This window comes from Penaeus monodon, chromosome 9 (assembly GCF_015228065.2).
Source record: "Penaeus monodon isolate SGIC_2016 chromosome 9, NSTDA_Pmon_1, whole genome shotgun sequence".
In the NCBI taxonomy this organism is placed as follows: domain Eukaryota; kingdom Metazoa; phylum Arthropoda; class Malacostraca; order Decapoda; family Penaeidae; genus Penaeus; species Penaeus monodon.
The window spans coordinates 36,421,109-36,431,798 of NC_051394.1; the positions used below are offsets into that span (position 1 = coordinate 36,421,109).

The window sequence follows — 10,690 nt, forward strand, 5'->3', positions numbered from 1 at the left end:
AGATACAGAAACCTATTTAAAGATTTATTCTGAGTTAGTACATTCATAGGAGTAAATAAGACATGTTAAGACTGGCTACTTAAAAAATATTATAAATGCATATTTGTACACTAGTACACTTACAATAGAACTCAACAACATTTTTGTATATGTATCTTCCTAAATAAATACACAGAAACTCTCAAAATATACCTTATCTTACCTGCTCAATGAAACTTTTGAGAAACAACCGAGCATAACTTGTAGTAGGTGGAAATCTTTTTGCAATTGGATGCTGTACAGTGTTAGTCAGGAAATTCTCTTGGAAGCTCACAGATTCATCATGTTCAAAGTTGACCAGAGTGTCAGTAATATCCTTTAAAAAGAAAAACAGTATTTAGATTAACTGATTTAAGACAGATTGATTCTGAACAAACTGTAACTTGGAGAAATCTTTTTAATATAATCTAATCTATTAATTTGTATCAATCAATGACTCTAGTTAGCTGTACTAAATGAAGTTTTTTCTCCAAAAGAATTGTTCAGCCTTTAGGATAACGTTATTCACTTAAACTAGACCTCTGTAAAAGAACTGTCCACAATATAAATAAAAGGAACAATAAGAGATGAAAGGCACATTTCCTCTTGCATACTAGCAAAAACAAAATAATTATTAAACATATGGCAAGAATAAAATTAAGTAAGTTAGTGTGCAACATACTGAGTCTGAAACTTGTTGCAATCCAATATAGAAACCATGTCATAAGAACAAGTTATCTGTTAATCTTTGGGAAAAAATTTCTGAAGTTTAATAGAATTCCCCTTGTTATATAGAGCCCTTCTCAGATTTTCTTCATCACCATTCAACCTTTAGCCTGAATTGATTCATGCCTCTTAATCTTTAATGAAATTTTGGGAATTTTTATGCTACCCTCAAGTACAATGTTGGATTTTCCTGTTTCCTTGTAAAAGCTTAGAGTATAATATGATAGCCGAAAAGAATGACTTCCGCTTAACATGATATATCAAAGGGTGAAATCCTCTTGTATCTGTTACAGTAATTCTTGCAATTATTATTTGAGAATATTAATTTGATTCATGATGTTGCAACTGAAGTATTACACTACATTAAGGTAGCCTTTGAAAAGTTTATAGCACCGGATAAAACTCAAGGAAAAGAGTTGAAGTTAATACAAAGTGAACAACCCAAAGTTTATGTGGAAATTAAGAGGCCCACATAAATTTTTTGGGCGAAATATAAGACAACATACAAAGATTTTTAGTGCATGACAATTAAAATCCTGATCATTATTATTACCAGTACAATTCCAATGACACTCAGGCTTTGTGTAATGGTTACCTTGATGAAAACTACAACTTTTCATCTATGGCATTATCTGAACAAATCAAAACTAAGGAATAGTTTTCATTTCCCACAGCCATTAGAAAATTCTGCATGTAATGAACAAAATGAAAGAAAATAAGACACTTTTCATCTATGGTATTACCTTCACAAGTTGATTATTACAAAGTTATGCAAGACGTGCAAGAAAAAATTAAGATACATACTAAGAAATGACAAAATATGAAAAATTGTCATCTTACCTTCCATATGATGTCTTTCAGAGGATACATGCGAAGATATTTCCAAGAAATGTCCTTCAAGAAAGAATCCATCGTTTTCATATTTTATCACTTTCAAAGTCGCAGATTATTTTCTAACACCTTTTACTTTAAACACATTTATTTAAAGTTATAATTCAAAGCATGGTCTATTCATCTTATGTTTCTGAATACAATACATTTTGTACATGTCCTTCCGAAGTGAGGGATGTTACTTGCTATTTTCCCATTAAGTCATTCATTCGTAAGACTTATTTTTACTATTAATTTGCATTATTTATTACTCGCCCACAACCTGCCTGGCTCCCTGCCTCACCTCCAGTATCCTCCCCCTTCCCCCTCCCCCCTCCCCCCTTCCCACGTGCGTTTGTTTACAGGACGGTGGAGATAACGAGCATTTATTTATCTGAATTTGATTTGGTCGGTATTTTATTATTTCTATATACAACTGAATTCTTTTGAATATAAAAATATTTGATAGTTATTAACCATACATTTCTTATTTATATAAACTTCTGTGAGAATAATCTCGACGTGTCTGATGCTCGACACTTTTTCGAGATTGGAATAATTCTCTGTGATATATTTAAAAAATAATAATAATAATAGTAATAAATAAATAAAATAAAAAATAGACAGTCACTTGGTATGTCACTGATATATAATCTTGTTTTCTTTTGGAATCTATGATAAACAGTTTTTCTAGAGGTAATTTAGGGAGATATCAGTTAAAAATATTTGTGATATCAAGATTTCTCAATCCCCCATGACAAATATTCTACCAACATTTCTGGCTTTCTAACAACGATTCTAATAGCAAAATAAATATATAAGTTTATAAATAAATAAAAAATACAAATAAGCTCACAACACAATCAACAGAAATACCATCGGCACGACAATTTCCCACAGAAGCAACCAATAAGTCTCTGATACTGAAAAAACTCACAGTCATCAAAGTAATCTCTTACCGTCAATCCTACCATCCTACCCCATCAATTAAAGTTTAAAAAACGGACCAAAGAAGGGCACAAAAGACCCTAAAATAAAAATGGATATCGTACATTGCCGTACAACAACTTCCCTCCCTCGTGCGACGTCGCGATGGCCGGCGTGCAGGACTGACCAGGGTTCAAATGCGTGATTTGGTTTGAATTTTCTCATGAACTCCCCTTTATTTCGTGGATTTGGCAAGTTTTATAGGTCGCTGGGATGAAGCTCGAGGCTCTCTTTACCACAGAGGTAAGTGGGTGGTGTTTAGTTCGTGTTTACAGATATTAAGTATTTCGTGATTTAAATTTTTGTGTGAATTTTTCTCTGCCTAAAAAAAAAATATTTTTTTTTTATTTTGTTTATATGCCAATACAGTATCCGATCGATGCATTTATATTATAAGCGCATAGAACTCTTATTCAGATTGTGTGGGAAATGATTCCTTTCAAAGATTTTTCTTCTGTTTGGGGTAAAAACGCCCGTCAACAGAATCGAAAATCTTATTTTGTTCCAAAACCTTAAGCACTCCAGCCGCTGCCTCAGAAGCCAAGAGATGTGGAGGGCCTATGGGACTCCGTAAAAAAAAAAAAAGAAAAAAAAAAAAAAACCATATTGATGATTGTAATGATGATGATGATAATTAATGTGGAACCAACGAGGGACTCCTAGAGTAGTATTTACAGAAGGTCGTAGGCTTTTTCGTGTTAAGTTCCGCCACTTTCAAGGCAAATGGTGGAAGGAAATGACAGAGCAAAAGAATCGGTATCGTTTTTACACAGCCATATGGTACAAGGTAGCCTTTGCTTGTAATGGATAGAAATGTCAGAAAATAAGGCACTCTTCAACTGTAGTATTTCCTCTGCAAGTTGATAATACAAAAGTTTTGCAAAGCGTAATATTTTGGTATACATTTACAGGAAAATACAGTGACGCTTTCATAATCGGGGGGAAAAAAAATACATTTTATCTGCCAAGGCAAAAGATAGTGTCAAATGAAGAGATAGGTCACAGCAAATGCCACACAGAGAATAATTCCTTGGTGGTTATGGTGCAAAGCCCTACAATAGTATATTTTTGGTTCATTCGGCAATGTTTGTGGACTTTGTAGAGTACTAGGGGCTTAGAGGGCTACAGTCAGTTTGTAAGCAATACCAATACTTTCATTTATATCATTTGCAATAGAAAACAAGAGATTCATGTGTGGATAACAGAAAGAACGAATAACAATTGCAAGGCAGGATTGCTGTGTGAAACCAAAAAATAGCAAGCGATCTAAGAAACTTAATCTTCTATGTACATCTGTCTCAAACGAAAAATAATGTCATTTGATATAAAAGGGTTAGAGAGCCTTAAAAGAATTTTCTTGTAAACAATCGTTTATTCCAAGGTTATTGTAGATTTGTCTATGACTCTGTATAAAGTCAGTCTTGTTATTTTGTCTTATTCCAATGTTTGACACGTAACCCATTGCCTCTGGATGACGTGTAATTAAAAAATTAACGTCATGACAGAATATGATGCATGAAATTACATTTGGTGATGTTCTTTTCTTCTCGAGTAGGTGTGTAATTGTAATTGTATTGTTTTATATATATATATATATATATATATATATATATATATAATATATATATATATATATATATATATTATATATATATATATATATATATATTATATATATATATATATATATATATATATATATATATATATATATAAATATATATATATATATATATATATATATATATATATAATATATATATATATATATATATATATATATATATATCAAAATTATATATATTATTATTATATATATATAATTATATATATTTAAATATATATAATATATTATTATGATATATATATATATATATATATTATTACACACACACACACACACACAAATCCTATTTTTCTTCCTGTTATACCACATTTCTTCTTTTACACACACTATCATCATCTTGGCTTACTGAAATGAACTTTAGTTTGCATAATCAGTCTCAGTGTGACTGCCTTGAAGTATGTCACAGAAGGAAAGAATTAAAGCCATGGGTTTAGCAGCTTTGTATATAACAGTCAGTAACTGATGCCTGTATATATGAAAGGCCCTTTTTTAGAATTCTGCAAGATTGGAGACTTAGTGCAAAAGTAAAACTTATAATGTATTAGTTATTTTATTGATCTTAAATGAGACCCTCTCTCTCTCTCTCTCTCTCTCTCTCTCTCTCTTTCTCTTTCTCTTTCTCTTCTCTTTCTCTTTCTCTTTCTCTTTCTCTTTCTCTTTCTCTCTCTCTCTCTCTCTCTCTCTCTCTCTCTCTCTCTCTCTCTCTCTCTCTCTCTCTCTCTCTCTCTCTCTCTCTCTCTCTCTCTCTCTCTCTCTCTCTCTCTCTCTCTCTGTAGATATATCATTTCTTCTGTAACCTCTCTAACAGTATTGCTATTTTATTTTTTTCCAGATTTTGCTCTGGCGCTATGTGCGGACATTGGCGTGTCTGTTGCTCCTCCAGTTCTTCCCCATATCACTTTGCAGCATTTACCACACCGTTGTAGCACAGAGAGTGTTCAACCCGCTCATCATTTCCTACAACCTTTTGTCATGTTTTTCACCTTCAAAACTCATCCACTGGGCTATCCTGGCTTTGAGTTTTGTGTTGCTGGCAAGAGTTCATATTAAGTGTTATACAGGTATGGATTTTGAATTTAGTATGCAATAGCATTGGCACTGGTGCATAGTAATTAAAACATGGGAAATAGTAAAAATTATTTGTAGGTGAAGCTTAGAGTTTTGTCAGAAAAGCAAATTTAGGAACATGAAAAATAAACTTAAAATGAACTTTACGATAATCCTTCAATTTTGCCCGTAAATGTGGTGAAAGATCTTTAATGTTTGTACTTTTATTTTCTAAAAATTAATACCAGATGATTTAATAGAAAAACTCAATGTTGGCCTTCATTTACAGTAAGCTCGTGGGTGCCACAGAACCGCTTGGAGAGATGTAAACGATTACTCTCACCAACAGTGCTGTTCAGATTAGCACTGGTCATGATTGCATGTGCACTACTCGCCAATTTCTACACTTCTTTGGCCCATCCTGACTTCATGATCCTCATGTTGTGTAGACCAGGGTAGGTTGTGTGTTTATCTTTAGAATTCTGCTGCATTTACTATCAGAAGAGTCACATGTGGTCATTTTCCTTATTATCAGTGGCTTTGTTTGAATAACTGAACTTCACATAAGGATGTGTATAGACTTGAAATGTAAAATGGTCAGAGATGGGATTTGATATGATTAGTTGTACATTGATTATGTGTTGAATTATGCACTGATAATTTTGTCTCCTTTACAGGACTAACATGTGTACCAAGCACATGTCTGTAATCACTTTTATGAGTACTTATGTTGGTCTTTGCTATGGCTACAAGTACTTCATGCAAAATGGTAATTTGCTGACCATTGCCCCAGCACACCCCAGGAAGCTACAGCTAATTAAAGCCAAGATAAACATGCGAAGTCTTAAGGAAGCATGTACCATGTATGGAGCCAGCAAGTTCTCATTTTTGCTTGCAATTTGCTTTTACATGGCTGCTGGTGAGTGAGTTGGAACACAAGTTCACTGTCTCTCTACATTATATATAATAGTCGGTATAGTTTTGAAAATAGCAAGGATCCAGTTATTACAATGGGCCTGATTTTGATAGGCTCAAGTTATATAATTTATCAGAGTCCACCAGTTTGTATGATTTTTTTTTTTTTTTATCAACATCATCATCATGGAGTGTAAATGTAAATCACAGGTTAAGAGAGAGAGAGATAAATAGATATTGTACATCATAATAGAATCAAAAAGGCTAATTGCACACTTCCTGTTTTGAGCACTCTTCAGCACATGATTTGCCTGAATGTCCTAAGTGTACATGTATATTCCAGGGAAATGGTTTCTAAGCAACAGGAAATAGAGTATATAATGTGATTTTTAAAAAATAAGTATCTTCCTCCTTTTAGGCATTGTAACCAGTTTCTTCAGCGAGGGCAGTGACTGGAAGGAGTGGCTGGTGATTGTTGACCTGCCACTGATGATATTAACAGCAACAGTGACAGCATTAGTTGTGGTGACTCTCGCTCTGTTCTCACAAATTTTTCGGATTTTTGTCACAGAGGTATGAGAGGGAGCACTTTTGTTGGGACTTTGCCTCTTCTCTTAAATTTTACGATTTAGTATTTATATTTCATAAGGATGTAATGAATAACTGTCTGAGAATGATATTTGCTTGCATTATCATCTTAACCCATTGCCGACGGGTGGCATGTACGTACATGCCATGGCATGGCGGGACCATCTGCCGGGGGCACGTACGCACATGCCATAGAGTATGCATGGACATGCCATGAGTTTTTTTTGTTACAATCACGGCAAAAGATTATTTTTTTGCCAGTGAAAGTGTGATTAAGTCGGTTCTAACACTTTCTCATTTTTACCATGCAACAAACAAAAAAAATGCAACAAACCGACAATTTCAACTCCATGATGCCACACACTGCTTATTTTATTCGGACTATAGACCGAATAATGATCAACTATGGAGTCTATATAACAACAAAAATACCCTTCAGTCTCGATTTATCAGGAAGTTTGGCAAGTAGAGACTGTAAAAAATAATGAAAATTGAAAATACAACATATCTTCGTAGTATTACGAAGAAACGGCATGGGATGCTGGTATTTGGCATGTGTGGTCGCGCATGCTCGGGCGACGATATAAGCCCCCGGCAGCGAGGCCCAGGCCACTATGAATGCTACCCGTCAATTATGGGTTAATAAGTTTATGGCTAAGAAATTCTCAGGATTGATTTAAAACTGCATCATATATGTTTGATAGCATCAGAATATTTATCATCAGTGTCTTGAATTATGTCACTAAACCTTTAAAGTTTAAATGTATTTTTATATATTATCCCACCACCATAGTTTTTCACTAAGCCTCTTGCATGCTTGCAGCCAATCCAGATTCCATTGGCTACAGGAGAAGATATCAACAACACAGAATCTGATGGAGATTCTTGGAGGCTGTGTCATGCGTTGAGCTCCTCTGGCCTCCTCCAGCTCTTGGCCTTTTGGGACCTGAAGCTGTTATCGTCCTCAGACCCTAGGGTTTTCATGAGGCGTTCGCAAGTCTTTGCTATTAGTCAGCCAGGTAATTTCTTCTTCATGTTTCCTCCTTCCTTCCATCATGACTTACTTATTTGTGGATAATTTTGTTTTTTGATTCTGTGAGTTTGTTTAATTTTGCAATTGTTAAGAAACGGTATCAGAAAAGTTGGAATTTTAAAAGTTTGACTTTCTATCTTTGTCAGCAGGCTTTCTCTCTCTCTCTCTCTCTCTCTCTCTCTCTCTCTCTCTCTCTCTCTCTCTCTCTCTCTCTCTCTCTCTCTCTCTCTCTCTCTCTCTCTCTCTTTTCTTTTCTTTTCTTTTCTTTTCTTTTTTTTCTTTTCTTTCTTTCTTTCTTTCTTTTTTTCTTTCTATCATTTTCTTTTCTCTTTCTTTTCTTATGTTGTGGAAATAGCTCCCATATGGAAATCGGCATGTTTTTTCTCGATGGTTACCTTACAAGAAAAGCTTTATTGATTGAACTTTTTTGTTTTATAATAATCACTTACTTTGGAATGTCTAACTGGTTTCTTCATCTGATGTGATTCAGTATCCTAAAAGAAAGATATCTTTAATTTTTTTTATTAATTCATCCTTTTCTGAAGGTGGACATCCACGTAACTGGCTGGGCATCATGAATCCATCCCTGAACCTCATCCGCAAGTTTACTGAGCGTTTAAGAAGACAGAACTGTCCCGAGGATATGCCCCCACCCCCTAAGCCAGTGGATCCCACTTCTGCCCCAACGGATGTTAACAAAAATGAGGTCACCAAACCTTCTTCTCCACCTCTGAAGGAGAGAATCATAGAGGTATGGCTTTATCAGCATTCAGTTTTATTACTACTAGTAGTAGTATTAAATTATTATTATTATCATTATTACTTCTTCTTTTTCTTATGGCTCCTCTAAATATCAAGTGAAAAGGACTTTGCTTTCTCTGTTTTTCTCCTCGCCATGGATGATAAGTAAGAGGTAATTCAATAAGATTAATTGTCTTTGCAGATGCTAAAGGGCCTGAAGAAATATCCATTCTTTGGGTACTTTTTAAGTGAGCTACCAGATGCTGCCTACCGCAGCATTTTTGCAGAGGCACTACCAGTTATTTGGGCCGTGCAGGGTGAGATGTAATTTTAGAATTATGGATACTAATGGAATTTAGATGATGTTCTTGAAATATATATTATATGTGCCACATAAGATTGCTTCCACTTGCAGCAACAAGGTGTAGCAATTGTTAACTGCAGTTTTTAGCAAAGCAGTGTCTTGATTAAGGGCTTGTATTAGTGCAGCTGTGTCCAGTGGTTGCTGGCTCAGACAACCAGTTGCTTGGGTAGGGGCTTTATTTCCGAAGCAAGCTGTCACTTGGTGCTCATTGTTACTCAGGGCTTAGATATCACTTTCTGTGCATTTTCTTGTCACCTTTCAAGAACTTGCCAGATTCTGGGGTGGCAAGAGTTGCATGTATATAAGTAAATAGGAAGTTGCCCATGGATTGCCTTATGTTCAATTTTTATAGACCTGACATGAGTTTTATCCCCACACAGCATTTGGAGACTTAATTGCGGCATCATTCAAAGAGGACAAGTATGGTGTAGTGCAGCGCAACATTCCAGACATTTTAATGGCTTTCATTCACTTACAAAAGGTAAGAGTTTTTAAGGTGATTAAACAACCACTAAACTCGTAAAGAAGACAAATTTCCATCATCGTGTAATTCTCTTCTCCAATAAAGCTTACTTACATAAACAGGTGGTTGATAGTCCAAGCAGAGGGACCATGGGACGAAGAGCAGGTGCTGGGGAGACATTGCCAGTTGAGTTGCAGCTGAGGAAGGCTCTGAGGTCCACCTTGAGGTCAGCCTTGTATACAGTGACAACCACTTTTGGCTCTACAGTGCTGTAAGTTTTCTTTCAGCTGAAATGTTTTAATTCCTTTAATGTCATGTTGCAGTATGAAATATCTTCAAAAAGGAAAAGTTCTTCTTTTATGTTCACTGTGTTCATTGAAAGCACATGATAAAAGTGAAAATGTTAGTGCCCTGCAATTACATTTTTCCTTTATCATTTTTGCCTAGCCGAAATCAAGTTTATGAAGATAAAGTAATGCCAAAAGATTTCAGTTTCAGGACTTTTTTTTTCTCAAAGGATGGATTTCAAAATTAACAGATGTTAATATTCTTTATTGTTTCTTCTCAGAGAGTTGCAAGTATCTGCTGAGTGCCAGAGTAAGTTACAGTCTTACTTGGATTTTAAAGAAGGATGAACTATCAATTGATCTCATCTTGGATAACTGTCAGAGAAACCCACACCAAAGGATGTAGAAGTGCAGAGGCAGGAGTCTACTTGAAAGTGTGAAAGGGTTGAAATTTGTATAACTTACTTTCTGAATTGAATCTTTTGTTCCTAAAACTAAAGCATTATATGGACCCACGTATGACTTCGTTTGATTTGCTTGTTGGGTTGCGAAAATGCATAAATGTAATTGTATGTGATTTTGCATCGTTTTAGGCTGTAAATGGAAGTGTTGCAACAGATTATGTGCTGCTTTAGGATATCTTATTATGTTTAATAATAATGATGGCTCTATTTATAAGGAATGTGATATGTTTGACATTTTTCTTACTGTAGACATAGATCCTTTTAAGTTATAATGTGCCATGTGTACTGAGCTGGTTTTACAGCACATAAAAAGTGAATTATCTATATTTCCCTAATGTTTCTGTATAAGATTTTTAAAAAAAGGGCATTAGTTTATTCGGAAATAGTAATAACCAGTGAAGTTAGGTTTTAGAATTTCATGTTTTGTCCATGGCATAAAGAACAAAGGGAAGATAAAGTTCAGGTATATCTGAATATTCTTTCACTACATGTATCTTCTTTGTACATAACAATGGCTTAAGTTTGTATTTTTTCCACTTGAAAATAAAATAATCTTTGTA

At 34.6% G+C, this 10,690-nt stretch overlaps 2 protein-coding genes across 2 annotated transcripts in view; one reads left to right on the forward strand and one right to left on the reverse strand.

Moving 5' to 3' along the window:
• Window positions 1-1,933, reverse strand: part of LOC119577121 (protein-lysine N-methyltransferase EEF2KMT-like) — a 6,247-nt gene extending 4,314 nt beyond the window's left edge. Inside the window, exons 1-2 of the mRNA XM_037924806.1 lie at window positions 1,585-1,933; window positions 203-355 (exon numbers count right to left, since the gene is read on the reverse strand). Of these exons, the coding sequence (XP_037780734.1) occupies window positions 203-355; window positions 1,585-1,665 (234 nt within the window). The 5' untranslated portion in view covers window positions 1,666-1,933. The remainder of the gene's footprint in view (window positions 1-202; window positions 356-1,584) is intronic.
• A 750-nt stretch (window positions 1,934-2,683) lies between these two features.
• On the forward strand, window positions 2,684-10,690 carry LOC119577122 (nucleoporin NDC1-like). The gene is made up of 11 exons (XM_037924807.1): window positions 2,684-2,844; window positions 5,061-5,289; window positions 5,565-5,730; window positions 5,953-6,194; window positions 6,609-6,763; window positions 7,602-7,797; window positions 8,357-8,562; window positions 8,755-8,869; window positions 9,297-9,397; window positions 9,502-9,650; window positions 9,948-10,690. The coding sequence occupies exons 1-11, from the start codon at window positions 2,815-2,817 to the stop codon at window positions 10,012-10,014; spliced, it is 1,656 nt and encodes a 551-aa protein (XP_037780735.1). The 5' UTR covers window positions 2,684-2,814; the 3' UTR covers window positions 10,015-10,690.